The sequence below is a fragment of the Oncorhynchus keta genome, chromosome 1 (assembly GCF_023373465.1).
Source record: "Oncorhynchus keta strain PuntledgeMale-10-30-2019 chromosome 1, Oket_V2, whole genome shotgun sequence".
Lineage (NCBI taxonomy): Eukaryota > Metazoa > Chordata > Actinopteri > Salmoniformes > Salmonidae > Oncorhynchus > Oncorhynchus keta.
The window spans coordinates 79,798,917-79,819,542 of record NC_068421.1 but is presented as its reverse complement, the minus strand read 5'-3'; the positions used below and the strand labels follow the sequence as shown (position 1 = coordinate 79,819,542).

The following is a 20,626-nucleotide window of genomic DNA, read 5'->3' as shown; positions in this document are numbered from 1 at the left end:
TTCTCTTGATCTAAAGAGACCAGTCCAACGTTCACATTAGAACCTCTCGACAAGTCCAACATGTCCCTAATCAAGAACAAGTTGTCCGTGATTGAGCGTCCCGGTACACAATATGTCTGGTCCTTGTGTATTATAGAGTCCAGATGGGACTTCAGTCTGTTAGAGAAGACCTTGGCAAAAATCTTGTAGTCCGCACAGAGTAATGCCACAGGCCTCCAGTTCTTAAGTTCACACAAGTCCCCTTTTTTGGGCAGGAGAGTCAGAGCCGCCCGACGGCAGCTCATCGGCAACTCTCCTACCCCGACGCATTCTCGCAACACGCAAAATAAATCCTGTCCAATTGTTCCCCAGAATTTTTTGTAAAATTCCACTGGAAGTCCATCAACCCCGGGTGCACGACCAGGGGACATCTGGGTTACTGCCTCTGCCAGTTCATGTGACAACAGAGGAATGTCCATTTCATCCCTCTGTGCCCGAGAGAGCTTAGGGAGTCCTGTGAACAAGACCTGAGCACACATAGGATCACACATTTCTGCCCTATACAATTCAGTATAAAACTCCACAGTCCGCTCCCGCATCTCCCCCACCACAGAGGTCACCCGCCCATCAGACAGCCGTAGACAATGCATACCCTTGGCTTCACTGCTCTGTCTTTCCAAACCAAAGAAGAAGGAGCTGGGAGCATCCATCTCCTTGAGCATGGAGAACCTAGCTCTTACAAGTGCTCCCTTTGCTTTAACCTGGAAAAAACTGCCCAGGTCCCTACGTAATTCGGCTAAGTTAGCCTGGAGGCCTACATTGCCTTGCCCCACCATCTCTACCTCCATCTCACTAATACACCTCTCTAGTTCCCCCAATACTCTCCTAGCCTCTGAGGATGAGAGAGCTGTGTACTGTTGACAGAAAAGCCGAATTTACACTTTCCCCACATCCCACCACTGACTCAGAGACTCATACTCCTCTCTTCGCTGCCCCCATCTTTCCCAAAAAGTCTGGAAACCTGAGCAAAAAGTGGCATCTTGTAAGAGCTTTACATTGAACTTCCAATAAGATGCCTGCCGGGGCCCTGGTGAAATAGACAGCCGAGCCATGGTTGTGTGGTGATCCGAAAACCCCACTGGGAGAATGGTAGCACCCAGCAGCCTATTGCTCTGATTCCTGGACATGTAAAAACGATCAAGTCGAGCTGCTCACCCTAGCCCCAAAAACCTTCACCCACGTATACTGTCTTGTGTTTGGATGTTTAGTTCTCCAAACATCCACTAGGTCAAACTGATTAAAGATGTCCCTTAACACTCCCACTGACACTGAATGAGGCTCTTCCCCATTTCTGTCTTTTGTAAAAATCCATTGTACAGTTCCAGTCACCTCCGATCACCAGCGTCTCCTCAGGCGCTACTTGTGAAAGTTCCTGTCTAAGACTCCCAAATAGAACCCCTCTTTCTCTCCCTGTGTTAGGCGCATACACATTTATAAAGACAAAACACATGTTGTTAATTTCTGCTTTAACAACAAGCAACCTACCCCTACACACCTCCTTTGAGGAGCAAATTTTTACAGCCAGACCCGGTGCAAAAATGACTGCCACCCCTGCACTAAGATTTGTCCCATGGCTCAACACACTTGCCCCTTTCCACCAGAGCCCCCAATCAACTTCATTCACCACATCACTATGTGTCTCCTGCAGAAACAACACCTGTACTTTTTTTTTGTTTCACATATTCACTCAACACACTCCTCTTTCCCGCATCTCTGGCGCCATTTATATTGAGAGAGCCTACCCGAAGAGTCTCCATAAGAAGTGGGAGAAAAGCCAGCAGAGAAATAGACCAATAGCAAAGCTCAAAAAGCCCCAGTGTCAGTAAAAAATTAAACATTTAAACAGTGTCTGAAGGTAAACCTTTACGCACTGTTGTGACCCACTTCCTCAACCTAAACCGTTTCCTGGGTGAGAGGACACCATGCCCCTCATTTCTCATAGCATGTTGCACTGATCTTACAAACTTTCTAGGATCAGGAAAAAAAGCCTCAAGATTAACTTTTTTCCCCTTAGTCTCATTCAGGAACCTTGTCAGTTCTCTCAACGTGTACTTAGACCCCTCTGGTTGACTGGCTGTCAGCTCCGGGCCAATTGAAGAGGAGTCTGAAAAAAATACCTCCTCATCCTCTTCCTCAGACTCACTTTCCTCCTCTTCTCTATGTCCCACCCTGACCACCTGCCCTTTCTCTCTGGTTAGGGCCTCACCCACAGCAACAGGCAACATTTCCATGGTGCCTTTGTCCACACCCTTTTTCTTTTTCCTCTTGACACCCTCCTCCTCCCCCCCTAATCTCTTACACTTCCCCACTATACTCTCCTCATCCACTAGAATAACCTGACTAGACGCAGTATCATCTGCACCACACTCCATAGCATGACTAGGGCCAGCCTCAGCTACACCACCCTCCATAGCATGACTAGGGCCAGCCTCAGCTATACCACCCTCCATAGCATGACTAGGGCCAGCCTCAGCTATACCACCCTCCATAGCATGACTAGGGCCAGTCTCAGCTATACCACCCTCCATAGCATGACTAGGGCCAGCCTCAGCTACAACACCCTCCATAGCATGACTAGGGCCAGCCTCAGCTATACCACCCTCCATAGCATGACTAGGGCCAGCCTCAGCTACAACACCCTCCATAGCATGACTAGGGCCAGCCTCAGCTATACCACCCTCCATAGCATGACTAGGGCCAGCCTCAGCTGCACCACCCTCCATAGCATGACTAGGGCCAGCCTCAAGTACAACACCCTCCATAGCATGTCTAGGCCCAGCCTCAGCTACCCCACCATCTCTAGCCTGACTAGACCCAGCCTCTGCTTCTCCACCATCTCTAGCCTGACTAGACCCAGCCTCTACTACCCTACCATCTCTAGCCTGACTAGACCCAGCCTCTGCTTCTCCACCATCTCTAGCCTGACTAGACCCAGCCTCATCTACACCACCATCTCTAGACTGACTAGGCCCAGCCTCTGCTGTCTGCATCTCCTTACCCCCTGCATTTTGACCTCGATTTCCCCCTTGCGCTCGTACCCTCCCCTTGTCTATGGCCTTTATGTGGGCACGCAAAGCTCTTGTGCCCCAAATCCCCACATTCAAAACACCGTAGACTATCTGTGCTGGCAAAACCTGCATAGAGCCCCTCCCCATGCCTCACTTTAAAATGCACATTTAGCTGTTGCTCATTATTGTTCAGAAACATAAACACTTGCCTCCTGAATGAAACAACGTGCTTAACGGCATCTGCCTGAAAACCTGCTGACAGTACACGGAAACCGCTAGCAAACTTACCAAAACGACTCAGCTCTTTCCTAATTTGATCATCCGTAATAAACGGAGGCAAATTTGCCACTACAACTCTTGTTGAAGGGGTAGAGATAGGTGAAATTGACACCAACACATCCCTTACAAATATTCCGCTAGCAATTAGCCTACCGACCAAATTATAAACTCAGCTCCTACCTGTTCACCGACCGCGAGCAGAACCTCCTCCACCTTAATTAACTCCGTTCTCAGGAATACACCTGAACCCATGCTGTATCGACAGCGTCTCCCGTGCGCTAGGCTGAGAAGCCATTGCGCACACTAGACCTTCCAACCCCCAGGAACGTTACTCTGTCCTCTTCCACCCTAACTTTGAAAAAAAAAACTTTGGATACCGCTAAAAACAAATATTGCATTAACCCTCCACCATAGAAAATAACATGTAAAGAAAAGAATAGAGTCAAGAAAGTTAGTTAGGATAGAGCTTTCCACACCAAACAATCAAACTCCAAAAACACCCAGCATGCACAGAGAGAGAGAGCGAGAGAGAGAGAGAGAGAGGTGTGTACAGTGGGGCAAAAAAATTTAGTCAGCCTCCAATTGTGCAAGTTCTCCCACTTAAAAAGATGAGAGGCCTGTAATTTTCATCATAGGTACACTTCAAATATGACAGACAAAATGAGAGAGAAAAAAATCCAGAAAATCACATTGTAGGATTTTTAATGAATTTATTTGCAAATTATGATGGAAAATAAGTATTTGGTCACCTACAAACAAGCAAGATTTCTGGCTCTCACAGACCTGTAACTTCTTCTTTAAGATCCTCCTCTGTCCTCCACTCGTTACCTGTATTAATGGCACCCGTTTGAACTTGTTATCAGTATAAAAGACACCTGTCCACAACCTCAAACAGTCACACTCCAAACTCCACTGTATGTGAGAGAGAGTGGGGAAAGATGAGAGAGGTGTGTGAGAGAGAGTGGGGGTGAGAAGAAGCGACCAGGTGGGGGTGAGGAGAGCGACAGAGTACAGTATTGATTTGGGGCAGTTCATTCTGTGCTGTCTCTGGTGAGTTGCTCTGGGGGAAATAGCTAGTTTGTCTCCTGTCACTGTGGCTTCACACTTAAAGAGAAACAAAGGGAGGTGTGACAAAGCCACTTGTCTCCATAGACGAGAGCATCAACATCACAGGGACCTGGGAAGTCACTGGGGAGATAGATGGAGAGGAGTGGCTGTGTAGTTGTGGAGAAGCTTGTATTGATCATTGGTCGTTTACTGTCCCTCGTTCCCTGGTGAATTGCACTGTGGGAAGTGGTTCATTTGTCTCCTGTCCAGGGGGCTTAGACACAGTGTGTGTGTGTTTAGGTACACGTTTATGTGCGTATGTGTGTGTGTGGTCATTTGTCTCCTGTCCTGGGTCAGCCTCGGCTGTTAAATGCCTCGCTCTATCTCTGTGGTGACACTGATGTCATTGATCCCTCTGTCCAATGACAGTAATGCTGAACTGATTGGACTGTAGGCCTCATTGACATGATATATAGATTCTTCACTAAAGAAATTGTATAGGAAGAACAGAGCAGCTATGAAAGAATGATGAAGCACTGTACTGTTTGATCTAGGATGCCAACCTGAACAAAGGTGTTATGGCTGGAGGACAGGCGTGGGTAGGGTGTGAATCCATGATGCCTATTATGGAGGAGCTTTGGATTTGATGTTACTATGCTCCTTATAGGAGCCAAAGGCTTAAGTCAAGTTCAGTTTAGATTTGATAGGTGTGTTATGTTCACAGTACCCTGTAGACCAGTAGACCAGTCCTGGGAATGTTCACAGTACCCCGTAGACCAGTAGACCAGTCCTGGGAATGTTCACAGTACCCCGTAGACCAGTAGACCAGTCCTGGGAATGTTCACAGTACCCTGTAGAACAGTCCTGGGAATGTTCACAGTACCCCGTAGACCAGTCCTGGGAATGTTCACAGTACCCCGTAGACCAGTCCTGGGAATGTTCACAGTACCCCGTAGACCAGTCCTGGGAATGTTCACAGTACCCCGTAGACCAGTCCTGGGAATGTTCACAGTACCCCGTAGTCCAGTCCTGGGAATGTTCATAGTACCCCGTAGACCAGTCCTGGGAATGTTCACAGTACCCCGTAGACCAGTCCTGGGAATGTTCACAGTACCCCGTAGACCAGTTCTGGGGAATGTTCACAGTACCCCGTAGACCAGTCCTTAGGAATGTTCACAGTACCCCGTAGACCAGTCCTGGGAATGTTCACAGTACCCCGTAGACCAGTCCTGGGAATGTTCACAGTACCCCGTAGACCAGTCCTGGGAATGTTCACAGTACCCCGTAGACCAGTCCTGGGAATGTTCACAGTACCCCGTAGACCAGTCCTTAGGAATGTTCACAGTACCCCGTAGACCAGTCCTGGGAATGTTCACAGTACCCCGTAGACCAGTTCTGGGAATGTTCACAGTACCCCGTAGACCAGTTCTGGGAATGTTCACAGTACCCCTTAGACCAGTAGACCAGTCCTGGGAATGTTCACAGTACCCCGTAGACCAGTCCTGGGAATGTTCACAGTACCCCGTAGACCAGTAGACCAGTCCTGGGAATGTTCACAGTACCCCCGTTTACCAGTCCTGGGAATGTTCACAGTACCCCGTAGACCAGTCCTGGGGAATGTTCACAGTACCCCGTAGACCAGTCTGGGGAATGTTCACAGTACCCCGTAGACCAGTCCTGGGGAATGTTTACAGTACCCCGTAGACCAGTCCTGGGAATGTTCACAGTACCCCGTAGACCAGTCCTGGGAATGTTCACAGTACCCCGTAGACCAGTCCTGGGAATGTTCACAGTACCCCGTAGACCAGTTCTGGGAATGTTCACAGTACCCAGTAGACCAGTCCTGGGAATGTTCACAGTACCCCGTAGACCAGTTCTGGGAATGTTCACAGTACCCAGTAGACCAGTCCTGGGAATGTTCACAGTACCCCGTAGACCAGTAGACCAGTCCTGGGAATGTTCACAGTACCCCGTAGACCAGTTCTGGGAATGTTCACAGTACCCCGTAGACCAGTCCTGGGAATGTTTAGTTTTAGTTAACATGACTGCAAATCCTAGGTGGTGCTTATGCACGAAACCGATATGGAGACTAGACACTATACTAGCATGTAAAAGGGTGACATATACACACACACACACACACTATAAGGTCAGGCCAGTGTGTGTGTGTCAGTAGTGTTATCCAAGCTGTGGTTATGTAAGTAGCTAGGGTCCTCTGGGAGCTGTATTACATGGCCAGTTTGGCCCCTGACTGACTAGCTGTTTACAAGACAACTTCAGCCTCCTACTGAGAAACACCTGTTTGTGAATTTGACAGTCACAAGACTGGAACTTCAAATAGGCCTATGGAATGTCAAGGGAACTGTAGCCTGTTCAGATGGGTTAAATGTAAAGTGAAATATGGACACTGACTGTAGGTCTATAACCTCTCACATAGCCTTACTATTAACTCCTGCAGAATTAAACATTTCTTGCAGTAATATTATACAGCAAATGTAGGCAATTTATTTAATGGAGAAATGTGATTTCTTTCCTTCATCTTGAGAGAATGTGAATGTGCAGTTAGATACGTCTGTAGAGGTGCTATCTTTATCAGCATCATAAAAGCTGATAGTATTTCAACCACATAAAATATGCATCCAAGACGAACTGAAATCTTATCAGAAACATGTTGGGTTGTTTTCACAGCTTTCTATTTCCTTAGAACCAGTCAAACTGATGTCATTTGGACATTTTGCACAGGAAATGTTACCCGTTTGGACACTCATCAGGGGCCACTAAGATGCTTCTAGATGCTAGTTTGTGTATTTGATATTGGCCCAGCTGCATGGATATGTGGGAGCCTCAAATTGAATTTTGTATAAATTAAATGTGTGTCCATGCATGTGTGTGATTGTGTGTTTGCATAATTTGTGCTTGTGTGTTTGTCTCTAGATCAAAGGCCATCTTAATGTACTCTTTTCTCTCCTGCCTCAAAAATAAGTTCTTGTGACTGGTCTATTTTAGAGATGGTTGCACCCCTCTACGATCCTCACCCTCCCTCCTCCGGCTAGACTTTCAGGACATTCTTGGCTTAACGAGTTTGTACATATTAATGACCAACTTGCAGTGCTGCCTCTCCGGTTACCATAACGACAGGGGCCCTCTGCCCAGTTCTCACACACACACTCATATATTCTCTCTCTCTCTCTCTCTCTCTCTCTCTCTCTCTCTCTCTCTCTCTCTCTCTCTCTCTCTCTCTCTCTCTCTCTCTCTCTCTCTCTCTCTCTCTCTCTCTCTCTCTCTCTCTCTCTCTCTCTCTCTCTCTCTCTCTCTCTCTCTCTCTCTCTCCCCCTTCCTTCTCTCTCTCCCTCTCTCTCTCTACCCCCTTCTCTCTCTCTCTCTCTCTCTCTACCCCCTTCTGGGTATAGTTGAACAGTTATAAACCTGTCAGTCATTTTTCAGAAGTAGGCTGGTCTTACCTGAACTGTTCCATTGCAAGGCATGTCAACGTGTTACTAGACTTAAGTATACCAGAAGTCCTTATAAGAATAGTAAACCAACTCAAATTCAGAGAAGTGAGGACATTTTGACAGTCCTCACTTGTAAAAAGGCTATTTTAGGGTTATGGTTAGTGGTTAGGAAAAATAGGATTTTGAATGGGAATAAATTCTTGATCCCCAAAAAGTCCCTACAAGTATAGTAAGACATAGATGTGTATGTGTGTCCTCATCCTATAGCTCTGAATTGACTGAGCATATCTTGGCGTACAGTATTTTATCGTTGTACAGTCATTTCTGTGACTTTGGAAGACCTTTTCCATCATGTGTGTATGTGCACCCGTGTGCCAGCGGTTGATCAGTGGTGCCCGTGCGACCAGAGCAGATGCCCGCTCCTTCCAGGGCTGCTCAGATTAGAAGGTCTGGTGCCAGTCCAGCCCTGCCCAGAGGGACCAATTAGAACACAGCAGCTGCATACACACACACTGCCGGGGAGAGAAGGCAGAGAGGAAAGGAAGGGGGAGAGAGAGGGAAGAGGAGGGATAGAAGGTTAGAGACTAACTTGGAGAAAGGGGAGATATAAATGTAGTGTTAGAAGGAGAAGAAGGGGGCGGGTTGATGGGATGATGGAGGGAGTGAAGAAATAGATGAATGAATAGAGAGCTGGAGATGAGTGACTGACTGAAAGAGAAAAAGGTGTAAAGTGTGTGGAGAGAGAGAGAGAGGGAGGGAGAGAAGGGGGGATGAGTGTTAATTTGCAGGCTTGCGTCTTTGGAGCACCTGCTTGACTTCAAAAGGGCTGGGAAGGAGAGAGTGGCAGCCCCCTCTCCCCTCTGCCCTCACCAAATTAGCACCCTGATTGACTGGGCTAGAGAGGCCTCCTATCCCCTTCCTAAACTCCCTGACCACGCACCCCTGACCTCTGCAAATGTAGCCCACTCTGTGTAGCTTTGCTCCGTACTGCTACTACATTAACCTTTAGGCTAACCGCTAAAGTGAGTGGTCAGGCAGTAGTTCATTAGCCTACAGACATCTGGGCATCTGTCGGAAAGTCAGATGTTTTATTTAGTCATGTGCACAGGGTCCCAAATGTAGTTGCAGTGCACAGTGAAATCCTTAAGCTCTGAGCTCCAACAGTGCAGGTGTGAAAAACAATACAAAAAAAAAAGATATATATACATGGTCACAGATAGGGTCACGACCAGCGCCGGGGGTTATTCTCCTGGAGCAAAACGTTACACTATATAAACAAAAGTATGTTGACACCCCTTCAAATTAGTGGAATCGACTATTTCAGCCACACCCGTTGCTGTCAGGTGTATAAAATCGAGCACACAGCCATGCAATCTCCATAGACAAACATTGGCAGTAGAATTACCCTCCTGAAGAGCTCAGTGACTTTCAATGTGGCACCGTCATAGGATGCCACCTTGACAAAAAGTCAGTGGAAACGTCTTGGAGCAACACACAAGAACACAGAACGGGACCGCCGAGTGGTGAAGCGTGTAAAAATCATCTGTCCTCGGTTTCAACATTCACTACAGAGTTCCAAACTGCTTCTGGACACAACGTCAGCACAATAACTGTTCGTTGGGAGCTTCATGAATGGGTTTCTATGGCCGAGCAGCCACACACAAGCCTAAGATCACAATGTGCAATGCCAAGCGTCGGTTGGAGTGGTGTAAAGCTCGCCGCTGGGTTTGGTGGATGCCAGGAGAATGCTACCTGCCCCAGTTCATAGTGCCAACTGTAAAGTTTGGTTATGGAGAAATAATGGTCTGGGGCTGTTTTTCTTAGTTCGGGCTAGGCCCCTTAGTTCCAGTTAAGGGAAGTCTTAACGCTACAACATACAATGACATTCATGACACGGATATTCATGACAAGGATATTCATGACAATGTCCCCGTGCACAACACGTGGTCCATACAGAAATGGTTTGTCGGGATCGGTGCGCAACTAATTGACTACTGGCCTGTTCAGACCCGTGTCCTCAACCCCATCAAACATCTTTGGGATGAATTGGAACGCTGACTGCGAGCCAGGCCTAATAGCCCAACATCAGTGCTGACCTCACCAATGCTCTTGTGGCTGAATGGAGCAAGTTCCTGCAACAATGTTCCAACATCTAGTGTGCAAATATTTCCCAGAAGAGAGGAGGCTGTTATAGCAGCAAAGGGGGGGACCAACTCCATATTAATGCCTGTGATTTTGGAATGACATGTTCGACGAGCAGGTGTCCATACACTTTTGGTCATGTGGTGTTTATCAGACAACAGTTTGTGAGAGGTGCTGAGGGTTTTGTACATAACTCATAGGCTGCTTGGTGTGTCTTCTGTACATGTTTTCCCTCCTTGCCTGCCTAGGAGCCAGTTATGTTGGATAGCTCTCCTTCCTTGTCTTCTCCTTCGTGAGCCCTTGTCTTCTTCTCCTTCGTGAGCCCTTGTCTTCTTCTCCTTCGTGAGCCCTTGTCTTCTTCTCCTTCGTGAGCCCTTGTCTTCTTCTCCTTCGTGAGCCCTTGTCTTCTTCTCTTGTCTTCTTCTCTTCGTGAGCCCTTGTCTTCTTCTCCTTCGTGAGCCCTTGTCTTCTTCTCCTTCGTGAGCCCTTGTCTTCTTCTCCTTTGTGAGCCCTTGTCTTCTTCTCCTTCGTGAGCCCTTGTCTTCTTCTCCTTCGTGAGCCCTTGTCTTCTTCTCCTTCGTGAGCCCTTGTCTTCTTCTCCTTCGTGAGCCCTTGTCTTCTTCTCCTTCGTGAGCCCTTGTCTTCTTCTCCTTCGTGAGCCCTTGTCTTCTTCTCCTTCGTGAGCCCTTGTCTTCTTCTCCTTCGTGAGCCCTTGTCTTCTTCTCCTTCGTGAGCCCTTCTTCTCCTTCGTGAGCCCTTGTCTTCTTCTCCTTTGTGAGCCCTTCTTCTCCTTCGTGAGCCCTTCTTCTCCTTCGTGAGCCCTTCTTCTCCTTCGTGAGCCCTTCTTCTCCTTCGTGAGCCCTTCTTCTCCTTCGTGAGCCCTTCTTCTCCTTCGTGAGCCCTTCTTCTCCTTCGTGAGCCCTTCTTCTCCTTCGTGAGCCCTTCTTCTCCTTCGTGAGCCCTTCTCCTCCTTCGTGAGCCCTTCTCCTCCTTCGTGAGCCCTTCTCCTCCTTCGTGAGCCCTTCTCCTCCTTCGTGAGCCCTTCTCCTCCTTCGTGAGCCCTTCTCCTCCTTCGTGAGCCCTTCTCCTCCTTCGTGAGCCCTTCTCCTCCTTCGTGAGCCCTTCTCCTCCTTCGTGAGCCCTTCTCCTTCGTGAGCCCTTCCTCTCCTTCGTGAGCCCTTCTCCTTCGTGAGCCCTTCTTCTCCTTCGTGAGCCCTTCTTCTCCTTCGTGAGCCCTTCTCCTTCGTGAGCCCTTGTCTTCTTCTCTTTTGTGAGCCATTGTCTTCTTCTCTTTTGTGAGCCCTTGTCTTCTTCTCCTTCGTGAGCCCTTGCCTTCTTCTCCTTCGTGAGCCCTTGTCTTCTTCTCCTTTGTGAGCCATTGTCTTCTTCTCCTTCGTGAGCCATTGTCTTCTTCTCCTTCATGAGCCCTTGTCTTCTCCTTTGTGAGCCCTTGTCTTCTCCTTTGTGAGCCCTTGTCTTCTCCTTTGTGAGCCCTTGTCTTCTACTCCTTTGTGAGCCCTTGTCTTCTACTCCTTTGTGAGCCCTTTCCTTCTCCTTCGTGAGCCCTTGTCTTCTCCTCCTTTGTGAGCCCTTGTCTTCTACTCCTTTGTGAGCCCTTGTCTTCTACTCCTTTGTGAGCCCTTGTCTTCTACTCCTTTGTGAGCCCTTGTCTTCTACTCCTTCGTGAGCCCTTGTCTTCTACTCCTTTGTGAGCCCTTGTCTTCTACTCCTTCGTGAGCCCTTGTCTTCTACTCCTTCGTGAGCCCTTGTCTTCTACTCCTTCGTGAGCCCTTGTCTTCTACTCCTTCGTGAGCCCTTGTCTTCTACTCCTTCGTGAGCCCTTGTCTTCTACTCCTTCGTGAGCCCTTGTCTTCTACTCCTTCGTGAGCCCTTGTCTTCTACTCCTTCGTGAGCCATTGTCTTCTACTCCTTCGTGAGCCATTGTCTTCTACTCCTTCGTGAGCCATTGTCTTCTACTCCTTCGTGAGCCCTTGTCTTCTTCTCCTTCGTGAGCCCTTGTTGTTCTTCTCCTTCGTGAGCCCTTGTTGTTCTTCTCCTTCGTGAGCCCTTGTCTTCTTCTCCTTCGTGAGCCCTTGTTGTTCTTCTCCTTCGTGAGCCCTTGTCTTCTACTCCTTCGTGAGCCCTTGTCTGATAAGGTGATGGGAAAGAACCAGTCTCAAATAGGCATTTCACCGATCACTGACCTTGTTTTGACAGCATGGGGCTGTATTATAGACTGATCCTACTAAGAGAACACACACACACACACACACACACACACACACACACACACACACACACACACACACACACACACACACACACTTCAACTACCAGGTATCAAACTTAACATTTCAACACCTGGTAGCTTAAAGTGTGTGACACACACCAGCTGTGTTGTTGTCTCGACCTTACCAGTGTGTTATTGTGTAATGGAGAACTTATGAAAGGTGTATCCCTTATGAAAGAACAGCCTCTTCCCTGTCTCCCTAACCCTCTCTCTCTCTAACTCCCCCCGGGTCCAGCACTACACAGTTGATTCAAATAACCAACTCATCTTCAAGCTTTGATTATTTGAATCAGCTGTGTAGTGCTAGGCCAAAAATCTAAACGTACCGTAGCTAACTTGAAGGGGGGTAAAGTGTTACCCAAACCCTCTTGGGGGGAGAGTGTCAGTTTGGCAGTGGAAGAATTCCCACTCCATGGGTCAGGGTTTAGGAGTCGGGGGTGTGAGTTACAGATGATGGCTTCACCGCGATGACTGACAACCCCCCAACCTCTCACCAGGGTCTCCCTATCATGAACTCCTCCTTCTTCCCTCTCTCCTTCTATCTGTCATCTCTTCTTCTCATCTTATGACACTTCATCTAATCTTTCCTCAATATCGCTTTTATTGTGAGCTATGTTTTTCTCCTTAGGAACGTATTCAAGGTCACACACACACACACACACCATCTAACCCCTGACAGCAGGTCTGGGGCGAGAGGCTGTGTCTCCTTCCTGTAGCATGTGTCCACTGCACCTGTCAATCTACACAGAGGGCAGAGTTCACTTTTCTCCTTCGTCTCTCTCTCTGTCTTTATTTTCCTCTCCTTGTCTTTGTCCCCTCATTCTCACTCCTGCTCTCTCTCCCACCACCCTTCTCTTTCTCGTTCCCTCTTTAACCTGAGACTTGTTCACACTCACACGTACTCTCCCTGAAACACACACATTTAAACATACACTAATATGTCAATAGAGTATTTGTGAAAATACGGCCTCAAGTCATATGCAGACACCACTACCCACTCTCTCATACACAGACATGGGCACACAGACATGGGCACACAGACATGGGCACACAGACGTGGGCGCACAGACATGCCAGTTAGTGCATGGAACAGGGTGGGGCAGTGGAGTACTACTAATATAGGAGAGATCTGCTCTTACTTACTTGTGTATCTATAAGTAAAGGGAGTGCCTGTCTGAGCTTAGCATTGGGTGTTTAAGTATAGCCTAGTAACTTGAGCTTCAAAATGGTGGCTAACCACTTGACATTTGGTATGCATTTAAATACGATATCCCCACATAAGCAATTAAAGTGCAGCATTAGCTTAGCATGGGCCATGTTAAGTCAGTCAGATGTTAGCGTTGGGCATGTCTATCAGATTCCCACTGGGAATCAGAGGATGAGCCCTGGGGAATTTGACTGGAGACTGATGGGGTGTGTGTGTGTGTGTGTGTGTGTATGGGGGGGAATAGAAGCTCCGGTATCAGACTGACTGTCAATAACAAGATTAATGGTCTACCGGGTGGTTCTGGTTGGGGGGGAACAGGGAGTGCTGTTAGCTGGAATTAGCCGTCAGGTAAGGAGAAGTGTAGCTTGGCAGACTCTCAGCGGCTTTAGGAAGGGACTAGATGGGGAGAGGTGGGGGGTCACAGCACAGGCAGGGGGAGCGGAGGGATGGATAGCAGCCTGACTAGACTCTCCACACCGTGTGGTGCAGTGCCATGATGACATGATTTGATAATCCCTAAGAGGGTGGAGTGGTGCTGTGTGATCCAGCGTCATGCCACTCTTAGAAAGACCGGATGAAGAGAGAGCAGGAGGTGGAGGTCTGGAGTGGCAGGCAGTGGCAGATCTACTCTACTTTCAGCCCCTGTCCCATCATAGAAGACTTATTAACAGTCTTGTCGTCTTCAGTTGCAGTCAATCAGATGTTGTATGTTATAGGAGTTGATCTGTTTCAGGGGCTGTTACTACATGATAGGAAAGCATTGAAATCATTCATTCATGCCTGCTGCTAAATCACAGCCGAAGAGAGAGTGATCCAAACCATGTAGAACTCCGTAGTTCTGTTTAGAGAGTTTGTAGAAGGTTGAGAGTGTGAGGTAAGTAACAGCAGTCAGGAGTAGAGGGTGTGAGGTGGGCTGGCTGGCTGAGTGCTGTGCAGAGAGAATAGAGTAGATAATCTGTGGTTTCACAGCATAGAGTGGTGTGTCATCTTGGGATGGATGGGTTCGATGTGTGTGTGTGTGTTGTCAGCGTGGGATAAATGGTGTGCTCTGATTGTAAACCCCAGCAGGTTGTGTTGGTTGAGTGGGCCTGGGAGCAATAGGGTCTCAATCTTATTCTGCTAGACCATCACACACACACACACACACACACATACACACACACATACACACAACCAGGGGTCTCAATCTTCCCCTAATAGACCTGACAGCGAGGTGGGGGAGTGAGAGCGAGTACTCCCATTCTACCCCACACACGTGTGTAGCTGTAAACGGGCTGTTATTAAATAACAGCTAAACACATTGTGTGTTTGGGACTAGGTGGGGTGTGTTCGGGCTGTTTGGGACTAGGTGGGGTGTGTTCGGGCTGTTTTGGACTAGGTGGGGTGTGGTCGTGCTGTATAGGACTAGGTAGGGTGTGTTTGGGACTAGGTGGGGTGCGTTTGGGACTAGGTGGGGTGTGTTTGGGCTGTTTGGGACTAGGTAGGGTGTGTTTGGGGCTAGGTGGGGTGCGTTTGGGGCTAGGTGGGGTGTGTTTGGGTGTTTGGAATAGGAGGGAGGGCTAAATGTACACACACCACACACACAGGCGGGGAGTCGGTAAGAGGGATGGGGTGTGAGCCACAGCACGGCAGCAGTCTGTGACAAGCCCTATCTGTCATCTGCAAGGAGGCCCAAATAGCTCTGACTGTAATACAGATGACTGCTGGGAGAAGGAACTACAAGGCCATGCAACTAATCCTGCACAACCAAACCACCTCACACACGCACAGCCTTACCTCATTCATACATACACAATTGTTTTATTTTGTATTTATTTATTTCACCTTTATTTAACCAGGTTGGCCAGTTGAGAACAAGTTCTCATTTACAACTGCGACCTGGCCAAGATAAAGCAAAGCAGTGCGACAAAAACAACGCAGAGTTACACATAAACAAATGTACAGTCAATAATACAATAGAAAATTAACATTTGTGCGTGGTAAGGCTGACCCCATTTAGTCGACCGAGTAACTGCTGTTGGTCGACCGAGTAACAAATATAAAAAATGAATGGCACACGAGACACCTCTCTGATTCACACCTGTCTCAGTGGACTAGTCCATTGCAGAGGCCGCGGGGATGGCTCACCAGTAGTACATTTACCGTTAATTACCATCATTTCTAATCTACAATGTCTGTTTGGTTATGGTAACTTCTGTTAATGCATTCAATATTTATTATTATTACAGTCTTACTGTTGTCATTGTCAGAGTGGACATGTTTTTTGCGGTGTGCACAACAAAGGCTACACTTGTGAGAAAAAAGTTTTGGTAAGGATGCACACCTGATTACACATACTGTAGAAGTAGGTCTGGGCTACCTGGCCTGCACATAATGTAGGCCTAGAAATGTGCTCATTTGTGGATCTGATAGTGTTTCTGTGTCTTATCTCTCCACCACTGCGGAGATTCTCAGTCATTTCTTTTTCTTCACCTCAATCAGCAAGTAAACAAAGTCTGTTTTTACATCCATTGACAATGACAATATTTCCTCGATAACCACTCAGCATGTAAAAAATAAAATAAAGGTCATACCCTGATCCGGTGTAACCTGATTGTGTCGGCCTGATTGTGTCGGCCTGATTGTGTCGGCCTGATTGTGTCGGCCTGATTGTGTCGGCCTGATTGTGTCGGCCTGATTGTGTCGGCCTGATTGTGTCGGCCTGATCGTGTCGGCCTGATCGTGTCGGCCTGATCGTGTCGGCCTGATCGTGTCGGCCTGATCGTGTCGGCCTGATCGTGTCGGCCTGATCGTGTCGGCCTGATCGTGTCGGCCTGATCGTGTCGGCCTGATCGTGTCGGCCTGATCGTGTCGGCCTGATCGTAGGAGTTTTTTTTTAATTATATAAATTTGCCAATATTTCTAAAAACCTGTTTTTGATTTGTCATTATGGTGTATTGTGTGTAGATTGTTGAGAATTATTTTTTTAAATTAATTTTTAAAATAAGGCTGTAACTTAACAAAACGTGAAAGTCAAGGTGTCTGAATACTTTCTGAATGTACTGTATAGACACACCCTATGTTTGAATATAATCAGCTATATTTAGGCTACTTTGTCTGATGCTTTAAGCACTGCAATTACAAATGAAGACACGCAAATTACTAAAAAGAGGGAGCCAGAGATCAATGTTGCCTAACCAGAAGAAAAACACCCGTTCCCGATCTGACCCTCTGATTATCAGATACACATTTTTGTGGAACAGTTTTTCATTTAATTTATAATAGTCTTCATATCTCAAAATAAATGTCATGGTGTTAATCAAAATTAAATCTAAATCAAAATGATACAAATCTAAAATTAACTTCTATTGCCATTGACAATATCTAAAAGTATCCTACATAAAGACAATAAATAAAAACATTGCATCCTGCAGGTAGCAAATATCCTGATTTTGCCACATCATGCTTCACCAAAGGGATGGTGCCAGGTTTCCTCCAGACGTGACGCTTGGCATTCAGGCCAAAGAGCTAATCTTGGTTTCATCACACCAGAGAATCTTTCTCAAATCAAAATCAAATCAAACTTTATTTGTCATGCTCCGAACACAACAAATGTAGACCTTACCGTGAAATCCTTACTTACAAGCCCTTAACCAACAGTGCAGTTCAAGAAGAGTTAAGAAAATATTTACCAAATAAACTAAAGAAAAAATGAATAAAAAGTAACACAATATCATAACAATAATGATGCTATAAACAAGGGGTACCGATACCGAGTCAGTGTGGGCGGGGGTACAGGTTAGAGGTAATTTGTGCATGTAGGTAGGGGTGAAGTGGCTATGCATAGATGATAAACAGTGAGTAGCAGCAGTATACAAAAGAAATGGATGTGTGTGGTCAATGTAATAGTCCGGTGGCCAGTTGATTAATAGTTCAGCAGTCATGGTTTGGGGATAGATGCTGTTACGGGGCCTTTTGGTCCTAGACTTGCCACTTGCCACTGTAGTCAATGAACAGCATTCTCACATAGGTGTTCCTTTTGTCCAGGTAGGAAAGGGCGGTGTGGAGTGCGATTGCGTCATCTGTTGGGGCGGTATGCAAATTGGAGTGGATCTAGGGTATCCGGGAGGATGCTGTTGATGCGAGCCAGCACTTTATGACTACCTACGTGAGTGCTACAGGGCGGTAATCATTTAGGCAGGTTACCTTCGCTATCTTGGGCACAGGGACTAAGGTGGTCTGTTTGAAACATGTAGGTACTACAGACTCCGTCAGGGAGAGGTTGAAGATGTCAGTGAAGACACTTGCCAGTTGGTCCGCACATGCTTTCAGTGCACGTCCTGGTAATCCATCTGGCCCCGTGGCTTTGTGAATGTTGACCTGTTTAAAGGTCATGCTCACATCGGCTACTGAGAGCGTTATAACACAGTCATCTAGAACAGCTGATGCTGTAGTGCATGCTTCAGTGTTGCTTGCCCCAAAGCGAGCATAAAAGGCATTTAGCTCATCTGGTAGGCTCGCGTCACTGGGCAGCTCGCGTCTGGTTTTTCCTTTGTAGTCCGTAGTAGTTTCCAAGCCCTGCTGCATCCGACTAGCGTCAGAGCCGGTGTGGTAGGATTCAATCTTAATCCTGTATTGATGCTTTGCTTGTTTGATGGTTCAAAGGGCAGAGTAGGATTTCTTATAGGCATCTGGATTAGTGTCCCGCTCCTTGAAAGCAGCAGCTTTAGCCTTTAGCTCAATGCGGATGTTGCCTGTAATCCATGGCTTCTGGTTGGGACATGGACGTACAGTCACTGTGGGGACGACGTCGTTGATGTACTTATTGATGAAGCCGATGACTGAGGTGGTGTACTCCTCAATGCCATTGGATGAATCCTGGAACATATTCCAGTCTCATGGTCTGAGAGTTCTTTAGGGGCCTTTTGGCAAACTCCAAGTGGGCTGTCATGTGCCTTTTACTGAGGAGTGCCTTTTGTCTGGCCATGAGGCCTGATTGGTGTAGTGCTGCAGGAAAGGTTGTCCTTCTGGAAGGTTCTCCCATCTCCACAGAGGAACTCTGGAGCTCTGTCAAAGTGACCATCGGGTTCTTGGTCACCTCCCTGACCCAGGCCCTTCTGCCCCGACTGAGTATTTCTGTTTTATTTGTAATAAAACCTGTTTTTGCTTTGTCATTATGGGGTATTGTGTGTAAATGTTTTTTTAATCTATTTTAGAATAAGGCTGTAGCGTAACAATGTGGAAAAAGTCAAGGGGTCTGAATAATATCCGAATGCACTGTATATGAAAAATACACATTTGAAAATGAATACTAATTAATTGGTCAAAAGAACAGGCCACTCTCGGTCGACCCAAGATTTTGTTTTGTCGGGAACAGCCCTAGTATGTGCAGGTCCTGTGTGAGTGTGCGCATACATGTAAGTGTGTGTGTTTGGGGCAGGCCTCAGCATGCTGTGTAGTGATTTGATCATAGGTAAATGTTTGTCTGAGATTAATTCTACAGTTGATCGAGAGCTGTGTGCTGCCTGACAATGACACACTCCCTGTCAACCGGATTGAAGAAGAGAGAGAGAGAGAGAGGGAGGGTGTAGAAAGATATATTGTTTTGTCATTCCTCCAAGCTGCTGTTTGCTTCTTGGTCATGCTTTGTTATTAAATGCTAATTACCATGACAACAATCAAAGCAATTGGCAATTAAAGACATTTGATACAGATAATTTAAATTCAGTAGAGGAGGAACATTGTTGGGTGTCTCGCTCTGTCCGTCCCTCCTTCGCTCTCTCTCGCTCTTTCGCCTTCTTCAGTCATTAAGAATACACACTATTGTCACTGTCACAGTGAGAGATGTGTGGTAGAAGGGGAGCAGAGAGAGATTTTCTTTCTGTCACCCACACACTCTTTTTCTACTGCTGGTTCTCAGGGTTTGTCTTGAGTGAACAGAAGGTGATTTATGGGAGATTCTGCTGGAAGACTTTTTTTCACCCTGTTTTTTTTCTTCAGTTATAGGATTCAGTTGTAAAATCATCACATGTGTATTTCAATTCTGAAATTCTCCCGAAGTTCTATTCATTCTTGAATCATCCCAGTTATTTTTAAATTAGAATCCACACTGTCCCGACATTCTAATTCCACAGGATTCATCCCAGTCCTCCGATCTTCAGAATCATCACTCTTATTCATTCTTCCACAGTCATCAGACTATACCTGAGTCTTCACAATACACTGCCTGATCCTGAATGCTACATCCTAACTCCTGGCTCTGATAAATCCTCTAGTTTGGTAAATTGGTGTAAAGCAGCGGTTTCAGATCCTCGCAGATGCAAATGCCATCCTTTACCCAGCACAGCATGTCAGCCAAGCTCAACCATCATAAAGCAATATGATGGATACACACCCAAATAAATAAATAACAAACAGTCCTATTCTTTTTTTTTTTTCCTCCTCTCCTATGATGGATCTACAAAATGATATAAGGAATGAAACTTAAAGAGAGGGAGAGGGGGGAGTTATGATTTATTAGGCTCAATATATTCCTCCTTTATTATTCTCTCCCGTCTTTACATGTGAAGCTCGTTAAAGAGCACACCTGCCTGCTACTGAGTTGTAGGACTTCTAGAAGGAGAGGTGGAGAAGAATCATCTAATCAAAAGTCTCACGGAGACAAAAATGTGTCGGTGTCTGTCATCTATGGATGCTGTTGTATCTGTCAACACTCTAAACACAGGCTTGCCAGCAAATACCTCAGTGGTGCATGGGCACGTTGTACCTTTTAAATTAGCGTGTGCATATGCTGTCCTGTATTGGTTTCTTGATCTGTCAATTCTTCTTTCCTCCCCAGGTCCCGCCTCCCCGACCCTGCGTAGCCAGGCGATTCAGAGGGTGTTCAGGACCCGCTATAAGATAGAGACATGCCTGGGCGGAGACAACGCACACACAGCCAACTATAGCCACACCCTTTCTTGGAGAGCAAAGAGGATCCAGGCGGCCAGGTAACACACACACTCATTCGCAGATACATAAACAGTGAACCACATGATACACTATATGCAAATGAATGTGGACATCCCTTCAAATTAATGGATTTGGCTATTTAGCCATACCTGTTACTGACATGTGTATACAATTGGGCACACAGCCATGCAATCTCCATAGAGAAACATTAGCAGTAGAATGGCCCTAACTG

At 46.8% G+C, this 20,626-nt stretch overlaps 1 protein-coding gene across 1 annotated transcript in view; it reads left to right on the top strand.

Annotated features, from left to right (window-relative positions):
* The window catches only part of LOC118373427 (zinc finger CCCH domain-containing protein 3-like), a 118,292-nt gene that overhangs the window by 28,264 nt on the left and 69,402 nt on the right, over positions 1–20,626 (top strand). The window contains exon 4 of the mRNA XM_052461695.1: positions 20,282–20,432. Coding sequence (XP_052317655.1) covers positions 20,282–20,432 — 151 coding nt within the window. The remainder of the gene's footprint in view (positions 1–20,281; positions 20,433–20,626) is intronic.